Source organism: Alternaria triticimaculans (genome assembly GCF_023758025.1).
Source record: "Alternaria triticimaculans strain BMP 0046 chromosome Unknown scaffold_3, whole genome shotgun sequence".
NCBI classification, from domain to species: domain Eukaryota; kingdom Fungi; phylum Ascomycota; class Dothideomycetes; order Pleosporales; family Pleosporaceae; genus Alternaria; species Alternaria triticimaculans.
Genome location: NW_026055960.1, coordinates 2079437 through 2100258, shown reverse-complemented (window position 1 = coordinate 2100258; position 20822 = coordinate 2079437). Strand labels below are relative to the sequence as shown.

The following is a 20822-nucleotide window of genomic DNA, read 5'->3' as shown; positions in this document are numbered from 1 at the left end:
GGCTGTGATAGGTACCGCGACTACCGCTCGGGCAGAAAACCTTGGAATGGCAAAGGCGGCGAAACGTTGGTGTGCGATCTAGTTTTTGCGTCCGATATTTCGATCGCCATGGCAAGGATGCTGCGTCGCTAGTCGCTAGGGCAGCTAGGTTCCAGACGCGACCGGGTATTGGAATGGCAGCAAGCAGCCGACCGGTGAGGCTGAGAGATAGTGACTGAAGGCAGGCAAAGGTGGCGCGAGGGAGTGTGTTGCTGTTCTACGATGGTGCATTGGGACTGCAAGGCAGGTGCGATATTCTCACGCTAGCACGTGACGACGCAGCTAGGAAGGCGCGATCTTGGAACCTCCAGGTGCAGTCAGCTATGTTGGATTGCCCCACTCAAAAACGAGTTCCACAACGAGAACAACCAAAAAGGATATCTATTGTGGTACGGCTGTACATGATAACGGAAGCATCGTAAATGCAGACAGACGCTTTTGCCCCCCAATGTCAACAAGTATGGGCGGAGAAAAGGCAGTGCAACTAACCATGAACGCAAGGAAACACAACTGAAAGCAACTATAACTTCTTCTCCACCTCCATGACTTCCTTGATACCCTCTGCAACTGCATCGACTTTCTCTTGCGGAAGCCTCTTGAGCGGCCGGCGGGGGTATCCGCCGTAGCCGTAATACGACTGGAGTGCTGACTTGGTTCCAGGAATAGCTGCTTTTGTGAGAACCCAATCGCCTTTGCTGAGTACCTTCTGAAGTTCAATGGCTTCGTCGTATTTGCCTTCCGCCCATAGGTTCCAGACCTTGACGCATGTCTTCGGCAGAACGTTCGCACCACCAGCGATGATTCCCGATCCGCCACTAGCAGCAGTCTGAGCTGTGAAGTCGGCCATGCCACCAAAGGCCATGTAGCCACTACCTTCGGTCTTCATTGTGCAGGCGTTGGTAGCAAGGGCGACACGGGTGAGTTTGCCAGTGTTACCGCATGTGAACTTGGTACCAACAATGTTTGGGTGCTTTCCAAGCTTGATGATGAGGTCGCTGTCCATATCGATGCCGGCAACAGCTCCCGGGTAGTTGTATAGAATGATTGGGAGTGGTGAGCCGTCTGCGACTTTGGTAAAGTACTCGTAAATGGCGTCTTCGTCGATGGCATAGCGGTAATAGCTGGGAGGGACAGTAAGAACGTACTCGCCACCTGCCGCCTCTGCTTCTTTGCAGAGCTCAATGGTAAGCTTGATGCCGTGTTCAGAAGCTCCGACAATGACCGGGACGTTTTGGTAGCCAGCCTCATCGAGGGCCTCACGGGTTGCTCGCGTGACAGCGGTCTTCTCAGCCCGTGACAGATGGACAGCCTCTCCGTTGGATCCCATGGTGACGAGACCAACAAGGCCAGCCTCGGCAAGTCGTACTGCGTGCTTCTTGATGGTAGGGATATCTAGCTCCTCGGTCTCGGGGTCAAAGAAGGTCATGGTGGGCGAGTAAATGCCTGGCCGAAGAGGAGTACGCTCTTTGGAGTGGCCATTGGCCCCGTTTCCGTTTGATGTCATCTTTGCGGTATGTATGATCAAGAAGAGTTGAGACTGGAAAAGAACAAGGTGAGTAATATACGAGTACGGAAGTTTCGGGGGAGAGGAAGGGGCGAACAATAAAGATGATGCACACACGGGTTCGGTCAGCTTTAATATAGCAGCGAGATGGAGGTAATCGGCGCAAAGTAAGTCAGAGGAGCTAAGTTCGGCAGAGCTCACTTCTCATCCCACATGGACTGGCGTGTCTCAGTGGCTCTACCGTTCAAGATCTCGTCGAATGGTCGAGTTTGATTCGCCAAGGACCGCAACGGCGAGGGCTAGACTGGAGGTTGGGTGCAGGGCTGTGGGCCATCTGGCGAGTTCGGGACACCACTGGGCGAAATGCGGGACATTCTGCGGCCTTTTCTATGAGAGTGACTAAAGTCGGCGGTTGTCTGATGGGATAGAGCTGCACCTGGGGCAGGGTTAGCTGTCGAACATAGTGGCACAGCACGGCTGTCGTGGACGGGGTGGCATTCTTCCACCAATAGCAGGTGGGCACGCGCGTGGGGGAAGCCAGCGTCGCTCTTTCCTTGGCCTCTGGGGAACCTCGTTACCCCTCGGAGCACAATAAACGCCAACCACCACGCGTGCCCCAAGGAATTATTCCAAGACAATTCCGCCATGTCGAGACGAGCCTCGCAGCTTCCTCGACGGCCTGGAGACGCCACAGCCATCGGAAACAGATGCAAACCGCCGCGCTGAGCAAGACACAGCCCCCACCATGACCAAGGCCTCGAATGATGCAACGTCATCCGGCCGCGGCTGCCGGCAGCACGCGTGAGGCCTCGTGCCCCTCATCGCGTTGCTGGGTCATATATCTTCCGTCGCTATCGATAAGTGGTCAAAGGCCGACGAAGCTGTGTCGGGTATTGAAGCAGCGCATCCCCTTCAATTCCAACTCTTGTCTCGTCTCATCTTGCTCGAGATCAGGACAGTAGCTGCCAATTCTCTCTATCATCTGGGCCTTTTCTCAAACCTGCAAAACTACAGTCAATATGGCGCCAGTAGAAGTACTCATGGTACGTTGCCCCTCACCACAGTCTAGCCGCAGCTCTGTGGCTCACTCACATCTGCGGCGCGTCGCATGTCAATGCTAATTGCACGCCAGGTCGGTACTGGAGAGTACACGACAGGATTCGTCGGAGGGGGCGCCTCCAAGTCGGACAAGAAGGTCGGTGTCGTAGGCCTGACGCTATTCGACCTCCGAAGACGCGGCAAAGTGGGCAAGCTGTCCATGGTGGGCACATCGGGCGGCAAATTCCCCGCAATCCGTGAGTCGCACAGCATCTGGACGGTTTCACCATGTCCGGCATGCTGATATTTTGCCAGGCGAGCATCTCCAGAAGAACATTTCCGAGGCATACAACAGCTTGGACGTGTCATTTGAGGAGTTCCCAAAGGAAGGCAAAACCGATCCGAATGCGTACAAGACAGCGATTGACGCGCTTCCAAAGGGCAGTGCCAGTGAGTTGCAATATATACCCGCTCAATTGCCTCCTCCCATTGACGTTGCCTAGTCACCATCTTCACACCTGACACCACTCACTACCCGATCGCTCTGTACGCCATCGAACGCGGAATCCACGTCCTTATCACGAAGCCCGCGGTGAAGCTTCTGGAACATCACCAGGCGCTTTTGGCAGCTGCGAAGAAACACAATGTCTTCGTTTACATTGAGCACCACAAGCGATATGATCCTGCGTATGCTGATGCGCGTTTCCGGGCGCAGAAGCTGGGCGATTTCAACTACTTCTACTCCTACATGAGCCAGCCAAAGTACATTCAACCCCTACTGAATCGAAGACTCTAATTGCTAATACTTCGATCAGGAGCCAACTGGAGACGTTCAAGGCCTGGGCGGGTATCGATTCTGATATCTCCTACTACCTCAATTCTCATCACATCGACATCAACGAGTCCATGATCCCCGATTGGAAGCCAGTACGCGTCATGGCTAGTGCTGCAAAGGGCATTGCAACAGGACTGGGCTGCGATCCTGCTACCGAGGATACCATCACACTGCTCACCAACTGGGTGAAGAAGGATGACCCTAGCAAGGTCGGAACAGGTGTTTACACAGCTGGCTGGGCAGCGCCTCAGAAAGCCGGTGTGCACTCGAATCAGTATTTCCACTACATGGCATCTACAGGAGAAATCCGCGTCAATCAGGCCAAGCGCGGTTACGACGTTACTGACGACGAGGGTGGTCTCCTCTGGTACAACCCGTGAGTTCAAATATCGCAAAGTCATCCCTTTGCGTACTAACCACTTTCAGATTTTACATGAAGTACGCTCCCGATGAGGAGGGCAACTTCGCAGGCCAGATCGGCTACGGATACATTTCTTTTGAGAAGTTCGTTGATGCCGTCAACAAGCTCAACGCAGGTGAGGTCACACTCGAACAGCTAGACGCGCGGCCACTCCCAACCCTGAAAAACACTATCGCGACGACAGCAATTCTCGAGGCAGGTAGGAGATCGCTCGATGAAAACCGGCCGATTGACATCATTGAGGAAAATGGAGTCTGGTCTTTGAAGTAGTCAAGTCGAGCAATCAAAAGCGAACGTGACACCGCTCAGTGGGGCGCGCCTACCATGTACCTTTTCGTCAGAGTCTCGCTCTAACAAGCGTTGTATACCTTTAGCCTAAGTCGCACAAGTACTGTTTACTCATCATCCATTGATCCTAGCATGACCTGATCGTCGCCTCTGCTATGGCGCGGTCCCACGTGGTACTGACACGCCGTCAACAGGCTCCACCCCCATAACGCGAGGACAGACCCGTAGACAAGGTAAAACAGTCTCCACAGGGTGGCGTATGCACAAAACAAGGGCATTTTGAAAAGCGGGAGATGCTCGGGTGCTCTAGTCAGTTTCTGTGACGGGCTCGGGCGAACGTCCACCGAACGAAAAAGGCTAGGGTGATCCCGAGACCGAGACCGATACACCCACTCCGACTCCGACACTTTGTCTCCTGGGAACTGACTCCCCTTCCTTAGTGTAGCACAGGCCGACGGCTGGTAATCCTAGCTCAGATCCACGGAGGGCTTTTCATAGCTGTTTCGAACTTTAATCCAACGTCGAAAATGTGATCCTTAATCCAACGTCGTGGGTGCCAGGTGCCTTAGATTTCATGACTGGCCTTTCCACATATACTGACTACGCAAAGACCATGTAGCAGAACCATTCGACTACTTCATCGCCATGTATCATCATTAGGTTTGTACACACTGAGGCACTCATTGACCTTTTGTCACTCACCATTCTTTGTTTAGTGATCAAGGGGTCGTACAGCCACAAAGCTGATGACATCACAACAATACCAACAAAAGCCGCTTAGACAAAGGCTATATGCTCTCTAGCATACTCAAAGCCTTCTGATGTATACCTCACGACCGTGGCTTTAGCGTTGTGCCTCAAGCTCACCTCTGTCGATGAAGAGGGAAAGAAGGACTTTGCGATGATGGACGAACGCAGGCACCTTTTCCAAAAGATCCAGAGCTCATCTGAAGCGCTCGTAGCAAGCAAACAAGACATACTGAATGACTTCTTTAGTACGCAAGGTCTCTCCCAGGTCGACCTGGACGAGTCTATATCGACCGAGCGCATTCGCACACGACATACACACACCACTCGGTCCGGCGCTCTTTTAACGGAGGATCGCGACGATAAAATAGATGAGGCATGTGGAAGTGCCCGCACAGTTCCTTATTCACGCCGGCGATGGTCTGTCGACTTGTACCAAACGCCGGATCAGCGATACCCTCACTTGAGCAACGACGATGGCGGAGCAGTAGAAGATGCTGTGGAAAGAGATCTTGTGCTTCAAAGGCACAAGCTTAGTAACAACGAGCTAGAACGCGACAAGCACATGGTATACCTCGAGACGGAAAGGGCTCAGCTTCACAACGAACACTTCGGCGAAATTGATCACATCGGAGTCTGGTTCTATGATGAAGTTCTGGACATTGGCCTCGATGCCATCTACCGTATACTTGGTTGCGAATATCACGACATCGCCATTCTCGGTACGCCTTTCGCTGCGGAATTGTACACGATTGGCCGCGACGAGACCGCGACTTTAGAAGCGGGGGGAGCGCTGCAGAAGACGATAGGAACAAACAACTTCGTCTTGATTCCGGTGAGTAATGGCTGGAAAAGGATACATGCTGGAGATCGTAGCGGCCATTTGCTCGGTACACATTGGACCTTGGTGATCATCGACTGTCACCAGCCGGTTGTCCATGCACGACACTATGACTCCGATGGTACGTCCAGCAACTTTGATGCGGCTATGGTACTACTTCGTGGCTTCAGCAAAATCTATGCAGAAACTCGGCCAGACTACAAGATTAATCAAGAAACGCTTGACACTAACCTCCACCAAGAAACGTGCTGCCCAAATCAAAAGCTCCACAACCGGTGCTACGCTGATGGCGGCGGTGCCTGTGGGCCTTTTGTATGGGCTTTTGCGAAAGACATGGTACAGTATATAATCGAATGTCATGAAGACGCTCACCGTCTGGGCCGCCATGTCGACATTGACATCACCTTACCCACTGGCTTTGCGCAACGTTGGTGTTGGGATTCGGGAGCGACGCGGAACAGGATAAAGAACCTGCTTGAACTAGAACGAAGGTCGAGGGTTTGGCTCAATGGTACGCATGACTGGTGGGAAACAGATGGGCAGCCCGGGTGGAAAGATTGGCTGGTGGCCAGGAGGGAAAGGATAACTGCGGATTATTTCTGGGATCCGTGGCATGGCCTTCAAAATCAGGATTCTAGGCAATCGTCATAGTTTGAGAGCTTATGAAGATTCTAAAGTTTCACATCATACTGTTCTCAACTTCCCCAATCACCAAGTAGTAGCCAAGTCAGGACTGGTACTTTGAGAGATTTCGATATGTTTCGTGAGCATCACTCTTTGCACTATAAGTTCGAGAGATATCGAAAAGGTGACAAGGTTATGAGCCTGCTATAACCGGCCGCCCAAACTGAGGCGCCAGCTCACTCTCTAGCCCCCATGGATCCCAAAAGGTCATCTCGTTCAATCCCTTTCCTTTCAGCCAAGATCTCCAACCTGTCACACCGTCCCCCGGCGTGGAAATCCTGTGTCCCACACTATCCATCCATTCCGGAGTACGATTCAGCCACTCCCGGGTTCTCAGCTCTCTCAACACAAGATTCCATATCGCCCTACGCGTCTTCGTCGAGTCCCAGTTCCTACGGCGCTGGTAACCGTCTGGTAAACAAGGGTCAACCTGACCAACATCGGGAAAGTTGGGGTCTTCATGACAGTCGGCAATGTATTGCGTGATTTCCTTACTCATTTCCCACACGAAAGGGCCACAAGCGCCCAGACCGTCTTCTTCGCCGCTGACGTTCTCATGGCCTTGGTTAGGGCAGTGTGTGTCAATGTCAAACACAAATTCTTCCTCGTTGAAACGTCCCGGTTGGACATGATTGAGCATCGTTCGTACGCCAGTTAAGATCATTAGGGCCGCCTTGCAAATGTTCGAGTCTTCGATTGCGTAGTGATGTACAAGGCCAGCGGATTCGTGGTAGCTGGAGTCAAAGTAGCGGCCTTTGATGGTCGAAGAGCGACAGTCGACGAGGAGAAGAGACCAGTGATTGCCTGCGGTTTGTTCAGGAAGCGTGGAATCTGTGTTAAGGTTCGTCTTGGCCGCTTCATACTGACGTTCACGTTCCATGCCTGTCTCGTAAACTTCTTCGTACGCGTTACTGATCGGTACCAAGATGAAGTCTTTGTCCCTGCATTTCTCAATCAGCAGTCTATCGAACCATACTGCCTCCTGATCTTGAAGTTCCTGCGCTTTCCTCATACTGGTGTAGAGCTCGGCTCCCTGACTAATACGACAGATTGCGATCCCGTGTTTCTGGCAGTTGACTGCTCGTTCCAGTATATCCAGAGATGTATCTATGTGACTATCGTGAAACCAACCGTCTTCAGGGCCGAGAGTGAGAAAGTGGACAAACTGAGATTCTTCGATCGATGCATTTGCGGTTTCGAGGACAGTATAGCTGGGCTTTGCGGTGGGAATGTAGTCGCGATCAAAGACATCTAGCCGCCGAATACTCGTGTAGGTATCCCAACTAAAGGCTTCTGCTTCCCTGAACGCATCAGTGTCTTCGAAGACACTATCATACTTGCGCGCTTCGTGATGCCCATCACTCTTGGTTGACGACAGATCTCCTCCCCCAGAATAGGCCGAGCAATCAACCGACCAGCGGCGAGGATATTTCGTTGACCTAATCTCAGATTTGCGGAGTGTCTGGTTGTTGGTTACAGCTTTAAGAAGTCGAGCGCAGTTGCCGATTGGGATGGCATGAGAGATAAGATTGTCGGTACCTCTGCTGCTGACACGATCAATCCCGGTAGTAATGTAAGAGGCTGCCTTGAAACGGGGGACACTTGTAATGTCGAGAGCATCGATGGATTTCGACGACAATATTTGGGAGGATCCTATAGGCGGGAGACCATTCCAGGCAAGTGCTTCGTGGAGACTTTGTAGCGATTGGTGGCTAGCTTCCGTACTCATGGTGCGTGGTCTTGCGAGTTGTGAACGGCCAACGAGCGATATGAATCCCAGTGCATTCGAACTTGAGATTGGCTTTTCATGTGCAAGACGCATACGGAAAGTCATCAGATGATGTAGCTTGCTCTTGGCATTTCGCATCCAGGCAGGAGCTAGAGAGACATGAACACAATGGGGCACTGACAAAGCGTGAGATAAAGGATACAGGTCGTGAAAGAGAGGCAGACGGGACCAAGAGAGTGATACAAAGAACAATGATGCAGGCATCAGACACTTCACACAAGCAGAAAATAGAGCGAAGAGCTTCGTTAATGTTGATACGCAAATCGATCGCTAGCCGATCATCAGCATCGCTCGCTAGATGCTCCTTGATAACTATCACCAATGCAGACCCGAGAAGAAAGTAGAGCGACAGCAAGGAGAGCATGCACGTGCAATCCCCATTAACGAAATTAGTTCCCCGCCTCACAGCACCATGTAACGATGCTTAAGCTTATTTCCTCTCGTCTACGATCACATCTTAACCAGCCTTTCCGGCCTCATCCAGCCTTGTCAGCATGCCCTGGACCTCCTTGACGAGAGCCTTGCGCTTGAGCCTAGCTTCTGGATCACCTTCCGTCTCGACACCATCTAGCTTGAAGATGATCTGGGTCAAGATAGTCTCACTCAGCTTCTTGTATTCGAATGTCCTCTTCGCCTTATCTTCTGGCGGGCTGGCCATGAATTGCACGCACATGGGTACGAACTCGGTGTGGAACTTGCTGGCGATGGCATCGAGTTTGCCGATCGGGGTTTGGGGCTCGGCGGGTTTGGCTGGGGGAGGAGTGGGACTCGGGCGCGGTGCCGCACTGATATGCGAGGGGATAGGGAGGTATTCTGCGCCGGCCCCGCCAGTTGTGTAGCCGGGTGTTGAGGTGCCAGAGGCGTTTGCGGAAGAAGGACCCTTCTTCTTGCTCTTCCTGCCGCCGCGCTTGCGGGACTTCTTCTTGCCTGTGGTATTCGCGCCAGAGTCGACGTCATCTTCGTCATCATCGTCGTCCTCTCCCTCGCTGTATGCGTGTTGTGGTGCGTCTTCTGATCCGGGTGCTAGGCCACCGACTGGGGTTTCGCCTACTGTGACTAGAATCTCACTCCCGGTTCCGTCACCACGGAGGCCTTCTTCTCGGCCAGTCCGCTCGTCGTGCTTCAAATTCCTGCCCTTGTAGAACATGCGTATCCGCCTGTGGTCATCGACGCCCAGCTTCTTTGCTGCCGCTTGTCGAACTGTACCAATCTTCAGGTCTCCATCGCGTATGCTGTGCGCGGGGAAGTGTGTAGGATAATGTGTGCGCCCGTTCTTGAAGATGAGAACGTCTGTTTCCCGTTCTGGGTTCTTGTCATCCCAGTCGACGATTTCGGGTGCTTGCGCTTGACCATTTCGTCGGAGGTCTTCGTTGGTGATGTAGGAAAAGTCAGAGTCGTTAACGACGCCGGCGTTTGGCGAGTTGCCTGGACGGCCAAATGGCGAGAAGCGTCCTCCCCAGTTTCCGCCGGTGCGGGAGAACCAGGACATGGTGACGATGACAGAGGCTAGTGCGATAGCAAGGGTGGTAAGGTAGGTAGGGTCGTCGAGGCGAGGGTTCGTGAGGAACTCGGCGACGTCGTGGAAGCTGCGGTGCTGTAGGGCGCGCAACAGTTTCGATAGCGCGTTCGTGTGTTGGTTTTCAGTGTCGCCCGACGAAGAAGTTGTCGTGGAGCTTAGTAGAGATCGAGAGTCGCGGAAGTTGAAGGATTTCTTCAATTCGTCGACCAGGTTACTTAGCGACGCCACGGTGGTGGTGTGAGACTCGCCCTGCCAGTGTAGCAGGCCGTAAGCAGTCCGCGTATGCGAATGACGTAGTAAGCTGCCAGAAAAAGCCCTTGGTTGTGTAGTGGGGGGCGGCTGTAGGCGGTGTGAATCAATGTTGATCGGCCAAAAGTATGAGCGACTGGTACGGAAGCTCCGACCGCCCAGTGCCGCATCGACCCACTTGACTGCACATGTCTCCCACCTACGAATAGTCACTGAACGTTAGGCTTCGCTGCATACACACTGTTATAACTTAGCAAGTCAATAATTTCTAAGATCACGTATACTTCTAGCTTGATGGATTCTTCAACAATTCTTTACAACACGCCACGACTTGTTGCCGCCCCTGCTGACGCAGTACACAACTCACACATCACTCGTTGGAAATTTGGTGGTCATGCAATCGTTGATTCAGTATAATACACAAGCTAGGCTTGATCATGTGTACCGTTCTCGTAATGATCAGTGTCCATCGGACACGTAAGATCCAGAAACAAAAGGAAAGATTTTGAGGGTTATGCCTGGAGAACCGTTACGCCCCGATGCCAATTATGACGTGAGAAAGAACAAAGATTTGACAAGAAGGAAGTATCGTAAGTCATGAGGCGATGCACAAGCATCGTGACAAGTACGCCAGCAAATGACTGGAGAGTGAACTGGGAACAAATGCCCGTCGAATCATGGATGATGCATGTTCGCTACAGCTTGTGACGAACACACCTCAGTAGCATCACATTCTCCGACCAAGATAAGCAAGCTTACGCCCTGCTTCGTTTAGGCGTAGCAAGGAAGGCGAGCCTTGACTTGCTGATAGCACCCGCACGTCCTGGGGTGTGGCGAGCTGGCTTGCTTGCGCTGGCAGGGGCCTTTGGAGCGGGTGCAGGTGTCCGCTTCATCTTCTTGTTGGAGCGTGTGTCGTCGTCATTAGGTCCATCGTTCTCCTTGTCGGATGTCTCCTGGAGGGTCTCCAGCTTGCGCTTTGTGCCGTCGACAAGAGAAGATGCATCGCTCGGACGTACCATGCGGATCGTGCCAGTCGATACAGGGCCTAAGGAAATTAGTTAATCGTCGGTAAAGAGAGACAAGACGAGGACCTACCAAAGCTGACAGTGTTGCCGGACTCGAAGGAAAAGGAACGTGGATGATTAGGAGCTTCGCCACCGAATGTGAGGCGACGAGATGGAGAAGCGGTCAGAGTTTCAATCTCTTGAGAAAGATCTGGGCCATTGTGTGCTCCTGAGCCGAGAGTAGGATAGATCACAGCACCAGCAGGCACTTCACTGCCTGCCCTGAACTTCATCGGGGAGGGTGATTTGCCCAGCTCGTCGTGCGACGCGCGCTCCAAAGTACTACTGCTGAAGTTGACTTGCTTCTTCACAGGAGCTGTAGCAGGGACCAGGGACGGTGCTTTGTCGAGGCTCATGGTTGGAGGTGACATGTGAGTGCCTGCCGCGATTTTGCTAGGATCGTCCGAGAATTTGCGGTTTGGCGTGCGAAGAATTGATCGGACGCGCTGCAAGTTGCTGCTTGCCTGCTGATGTTAGTGGATACTTGGAAAAGCGCCCATAAAAAGACATACCTTGCGCATGCTCTCGCGTGCATTGTCCCTCAAAGTCTGCAGATGGCCAATGTTGCTAGGAGGAGAGAAGGTATTACGGGCAGAGGACGACTCGAAGCTACGATTGACAGACGGCGAAGCTCCCAGGTTGTTCGTGGAAGGCGACTTGCCTAGAGTTGGAATCATCGATGTCGTCTTCAGAGTCTTGACGCTCTGTGAACGCGCGATAGACGACTTCGTAGGCGTCATCAATCGCGCAGCTAGACGAGGGAGTGCAGTTTGAGATGTCTTCTTACGGGCCGGAGTAGCAGCTGCGCGGGCTGGGACATCGGGCACCTTTTCGCGAGACGCAGGGCGGGTGGTGGCAGCATCGTCAGATTCGGTGCGCTTGACACGCTTAGCTACCGGGTTACGGTCACCGTCGCCGTCGCGGGAGGCCGGTCGTCCATCGCGTGTAGGAGGAGCCATGCGAGCTGGTGGCTGGGAGCGTGGCAGGGCAGATCCGGTGAGGTCCATCTTGGATTGAGTGCGCTTCAACGGGGTTGGGGGAATCTTGCTTCCGGATCCTGCGAGGTCCATCTTCGACTGTGTGCGCTTTAGACCTCCAGCGGCACTCGAGCTCGGCTCCGCCAGATCTGCCTTCGACTGTGTACGCTTGAGTTTGTTCGTCTCCGTGTTCGCGAGCTCTGGTTTCGAGGGCGACTTCTTGATCGACTGGCCCACGACGGGCTTGAATCGTGTCGGGTCGGCGCGGAAAGCTGACGGGTGGTTCGCGATGGAGTCCATGTTCTTGAACTGCTTCATGTGTACGTCGCTGAAGCGAGCCATCTTGCCCTTGGCTTCGGCCATCTTGCGCTGGGGAGACACGTCGACCTTGGAGGACCACTCGCTCGTGCCTATATGAAAATAGCGATTAGAAAAAGCAAAACAGGTTGAGTTGACTATCACTTTAACGTACCGAACAGAGCACGGCTGCCACCACCAGGAGTGCCTGCGATCCCAGCGTCTTTCAGGATGTTGCGCGAGCTTGGGCTCAGCGTGGCTTCGTCTTGTTTCGAGAAAGGCGACTTGAAGCGGAAACGGAAGTTAGGCGATGACCCTACATTGGCCATCGAGGAGGCAGCTACAGGAGTCTTCGAGGGCGTTGCCTGACCCACCAGGCCGGTCGCTTTGGATGGCGCGGTACCCAGTGACTGAAAACCGAGCCAGCGCGCCTCATCCAGGATCTTGGCTGTGCTCGCGTGGTGATGCGCTGGATGCATCTCCTGTCCTGCCGGCTTGATCGGAGTGCGATCTTTGGGTGTTTGGCTCTTGGCGTCATCAATGAGCGACTTGGTTGATTTGCTCTTATGAGGTGTGGGTGTCGCGGCCGCTTGCGGTAACTTGGACTGGGCCTTGGGACCTGCAGAGGCGTTCGAGGGCGTCTTCCGCGCCATAACAGGCTCTGGCAATTCTGGAAGATCTGGAAGGCCCAAGTTGGGCGACGAGGCAGTGTGCCAACTATCTTCGGAGGGCGTAGTCTCGCGCTACAACAGACGCATCAGTAAATGTAAACAAACGGTGGAAAAGCAATGTGCGCGTACCTTGAGCAGACGAGCTGATCGACGCGCCATCTTGTCAAGAAATGTTCAAGAAGGATCAGCTACTAGGTTGCAACACGAAGGGAGCGGAGATTGGGACTGGCCTGTGGGTGGGGAGGGACGGGGAAGATATCGGCTAGAGCATGGATAAACAAAGCGCACGGGCCTTAACGTCCCGAACAGGAAACGACGTCATGAGGAACCACGAGATGTGAGGGCACGTGGAGACTGCAGACTACATTGAGATGTAAACATGGAAGTGGGTAAGCTAGCCTTAATGTAGGCTCTAGGATGTTCAGGTTTCTCCAGGGCTTCTAGGTTGACGTCCTGCAGAGAGGCACAACTGGCGCACAGCGCACAAGACAGAGCTTCGTTGTTTCGCGATGGAATGTTTTCCACATTAATGTCAAAATCGCCCTGCACTGACTTCGCGCATGTTCTACCGGATACTAGTCCACAGCTCACCAGCCCTTCTGCGTTTCCTTCCCAAGCAGTGCGCCAGGCGGTTTCGCCAAGCCAGCCTCAACACTTCTCTCCACTTCGTTCCTCAGCCCCTCAATTCTCTTCTCCTCATCTTGGATCTGTCCCTTCGTTTGTTCCTCACTTTTCCATACGAAGTTACCAGCGCCACCTCTTCCACTCCTCGCAACAGGAAGTTCCTGGCCTTCTGGATGCCATGGCTTGCTAATCTGTGGCTTCGATGATGTGGGAATAGCAGTTGCGTCAGCAGCCTGCGTGAAGGTGCCCTCTTTCTGAAGTTCAGTGGGCTGGTACCAATTGCCGGCACCACCACGACCCATGTGTGCGTAGTCTTGCGACGCATTGGAGGGCTGCACTTGTGGAGGGTCGCGTGAAGGTTGCGCAGCGGCAGTGGTGGAAGAGCGGTTGGCTTCGACGTCCTGTGTTGACGGTCAGCATACCTAAGAACACCTGGGCATAGAGGATTAAGAATGCATGATCATTATCGACTCACTTCGGCAACCTTCTTACTTTGCTCCTGCGCCGCGTAGTAATTGCCTGCACCACCGCGTCCGTACGCCATCGTGATCAGATGCTTACAGCGACAGACTACGGCCTCGTTTTGCAATTTGTTGTATTGGGCGTAGGTGCACAAGAGCTATCAATGTTGAACCAAAGAATTGATCAAAGAAGAAGATGAATGGAGAGGTTAGACGTTGCTACACGGTACGCGGCTCCGAGTGGGTCATGCGAAACCATATCAATCTGCGCCCAATGTTCTGGATTGATACGAACGTGGGGAAAGGCTTGTCTAAACGACGATCTACGAGATTCAGTGTGGGGTCGGAATTGGTCATAAGCTTGGCAAATTGATAACGCGGGCTGCCAAGCAGATGCCACCGTCTTGAAAGACGACTCGGGTATGATGATCTTCTACACATGCTTCAAGGTTTGCATATTAGTTGCGCGACGACTGCTCAAATGTCAATCAATCACATACATGTCATGTAATCCTCGAGTTGAAACTTTGAATAATCGTGATATTCGCACACTGCTACTAACAAGTGGAAAGCTGAACATGCTACCGAAGGGCCTATTCCCTAATGGCAGCCGTGAAAGAACATAACAAGACATCGCTATACCGATCGAAACAGTTATTGGCCATCGTCCCTGATGATGCCACCAAGCCTGGTTAACTCCTTGACGCCATCATTCCCTTCTGAACTCCATAAAGCATCTTGAACCCGCCCAAGAAGAGAAACACTACTCTCGGCCCTCTTGTACAGCGCGCAGTACGGGGTAGAGGTTGTGTGCATCGTCGTCGCTCATGCGGCGCTCGAGATCGTGCTTGACGTCTTCCTCATCGTCAGAGAAGTCATGCGACTCGAGTCTGTCTTTGAGATACGCCCTGAGCCTCTCAATGACTCGGATGTTCTCAACCCAGGATTGCTGAGACTGGTCGCCTTGTTCTGTGTTGTTTGACGACGCAATGCTTGGTGAGCGAAGAGCAGGGTCAACCTTGGGCGAGTGGATAGCCAACTGGTTAACGTCATGGTGAAGACTGTTTTGCTCAGAGTCCCGGCGATCCTTGGGCGACGCACCGTCGCTTGACATATCCATGGAGTCGTGCTCTGATCGGTCTGGAGCGGCTTTCTGGAGGAGGTTACCAGAGAAGCGGCGACGGCCATCAGAATCAAACGCTGGTGCAAGTCCAGAAGATGGTGCAGCAGCTGACATGTCTGACATCGCGCTGACAGATGGTAGAGTAGGGTACATGCTACCAATCGAACTCCTTGATGTGGGAGAAACACCGTTGTTGGAGTGCTGCGCACCGGGAGAGTGCTGAGATCCGTATGATAGCACGCTGGATGCTGGTGTCAAAGCAGGGGTCTCAGCGCTGGTGGATCCGATGGCAGTGGCGTGAGACGACTGGGAGTGGCTAGACGAAAGGCCAGGTGGCGAGTTGCTGGAGCGGTAGCCAACGCCGGTAGGAACGTAGTGTCCGGGGTGGGCGACACCAGCAGCCGCAGCGTGGTTGGGGTTCTCATAGACGGTGCTTTGCAGTTGCTCCAAGAACTGGTCAATGTTCAAGAGATCGCTCTTGGTCCTAAGGTTGGGAAGCGGCAGAGAGTAGGGGTGGTGCATGGGTGGGTGCTGTGCTTGAGCAACCATTGAGCCGCCGTGGCCATACTCAGACATGCCCTGGCCCTGGTAGCCGCCTCCACCGCCACCAAGGACGGGAAGCTGAACACCTTGGAGACCCATGAGCCGTTGGCCGACATCATAGTAGGTGGTTGGGTCAATGGCGCGACGCTTGGCGTCTCCGAAGAACTCGTTGAGCGCATCATACGCGGCGCGCTTCCTGATTTCGTAGTCGTTGTTGAGCTGTTGCGATTGGTTCACAGCATAGTAGACAGGGCCATAGGCGGAGTTCTGGGGTGGGCCTCCGTAGAATCCGGCTGGGGCACCACCTGGGTGTTGCTGGCCGTAACCTCCGTTGGGGCCGAGGGCACCATCAGGATATTGGTATCCACTCGCTGTGGCGGCAAGCGCCTGCAAGTCAGCGACAACTGCATGTTCTGTTAGAGGATGATCGAAGTTGGGTAGCAGACATGGATCGAAGTTGAGATCGACCAAGTCATGTGAGCAGTACTTACGCTTGCCGTTTTGGCCCGGGTACCCTTGGGCGCCGTGGGGACCGCCTCGGTTGGGCTCTGGGGAGCGGAGTAGCACGGAATCGTCGGCGTGCGTCTTTACGTGCTTCTTCAGATCCTGAGGACGCTTGAACGCCTTACCGCAGAAATCGCACTTGTGCGGCTTCAGCGGCACGTGCACGCGAATGTGGGAAGTGATGTGGTCGCGCTTGACCGTGGTGGTGCGGCAGTTACCCCACTGGCAGGTCAAATTCAGGTTGTTGGTGCTCTTGCGACCAACATGGCGCTCACAGACGTGGTCCTGCACGCAAGTCAGCGAGCTGCAAAGACGAGTAATGGCAGTGTTCTACGCGTCGCGGCGCGGTATGCAGCCGTCGCTAAGCACACTTGGCGAAGAACTTACATAGAGCTGCTCAGCAGAGGGAAGACGGTCGCCGCAGTTCTGCCACTGGCAGGTAAGCTGGTCGCCCGAGCCTGCAGAGACTGAGGCGGGAGTTGGGGCATTCTGCTGGATGGGGGTGCCCTGGGGCTGCTGTTGAGGAGTCGTGGCCGCTGCGGGCACTGTATTCTGAACCTCGCTCATCGTCTTGGCGAAGGTGCTGGCAGTTACCAACAATGGTGAGGGTGAAATGTGGGTGAGAGAGTCAAAACCGCGCAGAGCGATGACAGTTATCGCAAAGTTAAGCTACGGTAAGGAAGGGGCAGTCTGGGGTCGTGGAGCAAAGTCAGAGGAGAGGGCGCCCAGAGGTTCTCGGGGGCAGTTGGCAGCTTTTACCAGCGGAACGGAGCGGGCGAAGATTCGCCCAGAGAAAGAGAAACTGGCGCGGCCCATGAGCGAGGCACTGCCGGGCTAGGCCAGGGCAGGCATGGTCCGTGTAGGGTGGGCGCAGACGTCCTGTGATTCGGCCTTGCCTGCTCAGCCGCCCCACTCTCGTGCTCACTGGCGCCTTGGCCCTCATCTTGGCCGAACGCGATGGCTTCGCCGACATCCGTCACTCGCAAATGACCACATGCGACCCAGATTCACGTACGCGCTCCCTGTTTTCGCGGGGTATTTGGTCGGCGCATCCAGAGACACCACGCACACGCAGGGCCATGGGCGTTGTTGTGCGCGCCGGTGGGTGCCTTGCCGCACGCTCGACCCCTCACACAGAAGCGACACAACCGAAACAGCAATCAAAATGCGGAATTCTTGGTGCCCTTGGCTTATGAGCAGCAGCGGGAAGTATTGGCATCCAATCTACTCCAGTTTTCGCTGCGATCCCATGCTCCTGTCACGCCATCCCATCATCACTGGTGGCGACAGCTGTGGCTGGTTGGCTGGCTATACCACATACCTTGAATTACTTGGATTACAGAGCCGCCCGACTGCCCATCGGATGCCTTGCTGACTTCCCGGCTCGGGCGAATGGCCTGTCGCACTCGCATTCTATGCAGTGGGCCATCGATGCTTGCCAAATGCCGCTCATCTCAACGAGATGTTTACGGCACACCAGATCATGTACACGCCTGTAAGAATCATTCAACATGATCTCGATCTTCGGCGCAAATGTCAATACACCAGCCTGTCAACCTTGTAGTCGCGCCGGCCGTATGTAGATGAACTCTGTCGCAACCACCTCCCCTTGACATTCCCTGAGCACATAGTACACTTCCAACACGTTGAGGCCCTCGAAAAGGTCCCCTGAATGGCTCCGGGTTTCCATGTCTCAAACGGTCGCCAGCTTTGGGCGGGATGTCCACGCATCCACGTTTCCACTCTTGGCTCTTCGCCAAGTGCCCAGCAAGTAGGCCAAGAATTGAGCGATTATCACATTGAGGCTATGCACGCTTACGAGGCAGGAGGTATGGTCTTGCGGAGCAATCACACCTACCGCGTGCGTAGTTCGCTCGTAGTAAGTCGCACCGGTCCCAGGAGGCTGACCAGAGCAGCCTTGCGGTATTTTACGTTCTATTAGCGGCTCTCACATTTCTTCTCTCTAAACACCTGGGCATAGCCGGATTTCGATCTCCGTACTTCAGGGGCATGACAGCCATCGCGCGAACTGCGAACGCCTGCATAGCTTGTATCAGGTCTTAGCATACCAATTCTAAGTTCGGCAGATCTTGCATGAGACGTTGCTGCATCGAACTCACGAGGTGCATCTGGAACGAAACGGGAACTGCATACGTCTACGTTCTTCGACGTAATTTTTACTTGATTGAATCCGAACAAGGAAAGCTGGGTTCTTCGTGCATCTCAGTACTCTCGGTGATACGTCGATACCGGGCCTTCTTTGTTTCTAATGAACCAGCGCATCTAACCACATACACATCACCTCTCCGAAAGACTTAGTTCCGATCTCTCTGTAACATCTTGCATTTACCAAGCAGGAGACGCGTGTACACACATCAAGTATGATGCATGCAATTAGTTGCCTGTAACACCTTACCTGAGCAGTCAGAAAGCGCGTCGCAGTTGACGAACCAGCAAGCCACAGCACCGCCACACGTGTCTCCTATCTGCACCATGACGGACGCCACGCCTCTGCGCCGTCATCCAAGATCAGCGGAGGGCCTTGGAAGATAGGAGACAGGTCTTAGCACCCACCAGGCTCTGTGCCTGTCTGCCGATGCATCCGCGTTCTCGTCCCGCACGAACACCAAGAGTACGGCAGAGCGGAATTCTTGATTCTCAGTCGCCAAGCCCCAACAGGTACTTCCTCCTCCACAACTATCTTCGTTATCAGCAGTTCATCGATGATCGCGTTGAGACTAGATTTCCAGATTGTCTTAGCGCTGTCTTACAAACAGCCAAACCAATGCAGATGACATCCACATGCAATCAAAACTCAATAAAAATACATGGCTTTTTCCTAGCTTTTACCATCTTTCAAGGCTCATCTGTTTCGCATCAGCTCAAGCTACACAAACATGGAATTTGCTACTGATACGCAAGGGTTGATAGAGGTATATTTGTTGAGAATCCACGTGGCATGCTGCGCATTCCTTGCAGCGCCCAGGCAAAATTCTACTTGTTAAAGACATGTAAGGATGCGGCATGTAGCTTGGAAACCGCAATATTCCGCAAGACAGAACACTGCTGTAATAATGAGTCTACAATGCACACCTTCTCAAACTCTAGGCCCGATGTCTCCCAGCTCATCACCTCTTCGCCGCCGCCTCCCTCAGCATATCAGCAATAGCATAATACGCCGGCTTCCTCTCCAGATTCTCATCCCACAAGCAAGCATTCCCATTACCCGGGAACGACTCCGGCACCCAACTAACCGGATCCCAAAAGTCCCAAACGGTGACTCCAACACAGCTCTCCTCGTCAACACACGCACGCACGGAGTCCGCATAGATGGCCGCCTGCGCAGCCGTCTTGTTCGCATTGTCGGGCAGCCCGATCCGAACATCCAATTCCGTCAGCGCAGTCTCTAGGCCCAAGGCAGAGAACAACTGCTGCGAAGCCCGAACATCATTATAAGTTGGCGCTCTGCCCACGGTGAAATGCGCCTGTAGTCCTACACCATCAATAGGCACATCAGCCCGTTGATACTCGCTGATCATGCGTGCAACAGCCAGACTCTTGTTGTTCACCCTCTCAATCCCGTAGTCGTTGTAGTACAATTTCGTGCCTGGACTCGTGTACTTTCTTGCAAGACGGAACGTGTGTTCAATGTACTCTGGGCCAATGACATCGAGCCATATGGACTTGCGCAGCGTACCGTCGTCCTCGAATGCTTCGTTTACAACATCCCAGGCGTAGCAGTCGTTCCAGTAGTAGTCGGCGACCGTTTTGATGTGTGTTTCTAGGACGGAGAGGAGGCTACTTTTGGTCCAGTTGCCGTTGTTCACCCAGTCGGGGAGTTGCTGGTGCCAGAGGAAGGTATGGCAGCGCCGCATTTGGTGCGCATCTTTGCTCGGGTCAACGATCTCGTCGCCGAGCGTCCAGTTGAAGACGTTGCGTTGGGGCTCTGTGTGTATCCATTTTTGGCCGTTGGATGGGGTGACTTGGTTGAATTCGGAGCGGTTGAAGGCTATTGAGGTGTACTCGTCATTATCGAGGACGACGTTGTCGATGGCGGTGCCGAAATATTTTAGTCCAGCTTTCTTTGCGAGATCGCCGAGACCTGGAGCAGGTTTGGGATGGGAACCCTGCTTGGGGTGTGGATATATGGGGGCCGGTGTTGGAGAGGCGAGCACAAGCGGAAGGAGCAGCTGGAAAACGGAGGACTTCATCTTCGCGGTGATAGTGAGCCTACAGGTGGGAGGCGTAGCACATGTTATACGGAAGTGAAGTGCACATCACATCTTCTTCGGGTATTCCCCGCATTCGAGATTGCCATATTGCTCTATACAGCTCAGCATGCGGTCCGATTCCGAGACGGCCTGTAGAGACCCGGGCTTGGTATCGTTGATGCTCGTATACTATTGTACCCATTGAAGATTTCTACCAGCGCTGCTGTAGCCAGACTTCGACTGCAGAACTTTATGTAACGTCTGAAGCTAACTTTGTACCGAGGTATGATAGGGTTCCCACGAATATGAGAGCATAAACATTGCGAGAGGCGACCTGGCTGTCTGGATCATGATGCGATTAACCGCGGGATCTCATGGTGTTCATTACGAGCT

At 53.6% G+C, this 20822-nt stretch overlaps 7 protein-coding genes across 7 annotated transcripts; 1 reads left to right on the top strand and 6 right to left on the bottom strand.

The window, feature by feature from the left end:
- Nucleotides 1-559: 559 nt before the first annotated feature.
- Nucleotides 560-1543, bottom strand: J4E78_003395 (uncharacterized protein; the record flags this gene model as incomplete). Its single annotated transcript, XM_049364035.1, has 1 exon — nucleotides 560-1543. One exon carries the CDS (start codon nucleotides 1541-1543, stop codon nucleotides 560-562), a length of 984 nt encoding a protein of 327 aa, XP_049224700.1.
- Nucleotides 1544-2562: 1019 nt separating this feature from the next.
- J4E78_003394 (uncharacterized protein) lies at nucleotides 2563-4107 on the top strand (the record flags this gene model as incomplete). Its single annotated transcript, XM_049364034.1, has 6 exons — nucleotides 2563-2586; nucleotides 2676-2838; nucleotides 2897-3031; nucleotides 3085-3343; nucleotides 3397-3792; nucleotides 3843-4107. 6 exons carry the CDS (start codon nucleotides 2563-2565, stop codon nucleotides 4105-4107), a joined length of 1242 nt encoding a protein of 413 aa, XP_049224699.1.
- A 2655-nt stretch (nucleotides 4108-6762) lies between these two features.
- J4E78_003393 (uncharacterized protein) lies at nucleotides 6763-8126 on the bottom strand (the record flags this gene model as incomplete). The annotated part of the gene is made up of 2 exons (XM_049364033.1): nucleotides 6763-6789; nucleotides 6837-8126. The coding sequence occupies 2 exons, from the start codon at nucleotides 8124-8126 to the stop codon at nucleotides 6763-6765; spliced, it is 1317 nt and encodes a 438-aa protein (XP_049224698.1).
- Nucleotides 8127-8643: 517 nt separating this feature from the next.
- J4E78_003392 (uncharacterized protein) lies at nucleotides 8644-13122 on the bottom strand (the record flags this gene model as incomplete). The annotated part of the gene is made up of 6 exons (XM_049364032.1): nucleotides 8644-10006; nucleotides 10714-10999; nucleotides 11050-11482; nucleotides 11531-12405; nucleotides 12468-13035; nucleotides 13093-13122. 6 exons carry the CDS (start codon nucleotides 13120-13122, stop codon nucleotides 8644-8646), a joined length of 3555 nt encoding a protein of 1184 aa, XP_049224697.1.
- Nucleotides 13123-13550: 428 nt separating this feature from the next.
- J4E78_003391 (uncharacterized protein) lies at nucleotides 13551-14131 on the bottom strand (the record flags this gene model as incomplete). The annotated part of the gene is made up of 2 exons (XM_049364031.1): nucleotides 13551-13988; nucleotides 14063-14131. The coding sequence occupies 2 exons, from the start codon at nucleotides 14129-14131 to the stop codon at nucleotides 13551-13553; spliced, it is 507 nt and encodes a 168-aa protein (XP_049224696.1).
- A 680-nt stretch (nucleotides 14132-14811) lies between these two features.
- On the bottom strand, nucleotides 14812-16785 carry J4E78_003390 (uncharacterized protein; the record flags this gene model as incomplete). Its single annotated transcript, XM_049364030.1, has 3 exons — nucleotides 14812-16118; nucleotides 16206-16503; nucleotides 16606-16785. 3 exons carry the CDS (start codon nucleotides 16783-16785, stop codon nucleotides 14812-14814), a joined length of 1785 nt encoding a protein of 594 aa, XP_049224695.1.
- A 2561-nt stretch (nucleotides 16786-19346) lies between these two features.
- J4E78_003389 (uncharacterized protein) lies at nucleotides 19347-20429 on the bottom strand (the record flags this gene model as incomplete). Its single annotated transcript, XM_049364029.1, has 1 exon — nucleotides 19347-20429. The coding sequence occupies one exon, from the start codon at nucleotides 20427-20429 to the stop codon at nucleotides 19347-19349; it is 1083 nt and encodes a 360-aa protein (XP_049224694.1).
- Nucleotides 20430-20822: the final 393 nt, after the last annotated feature.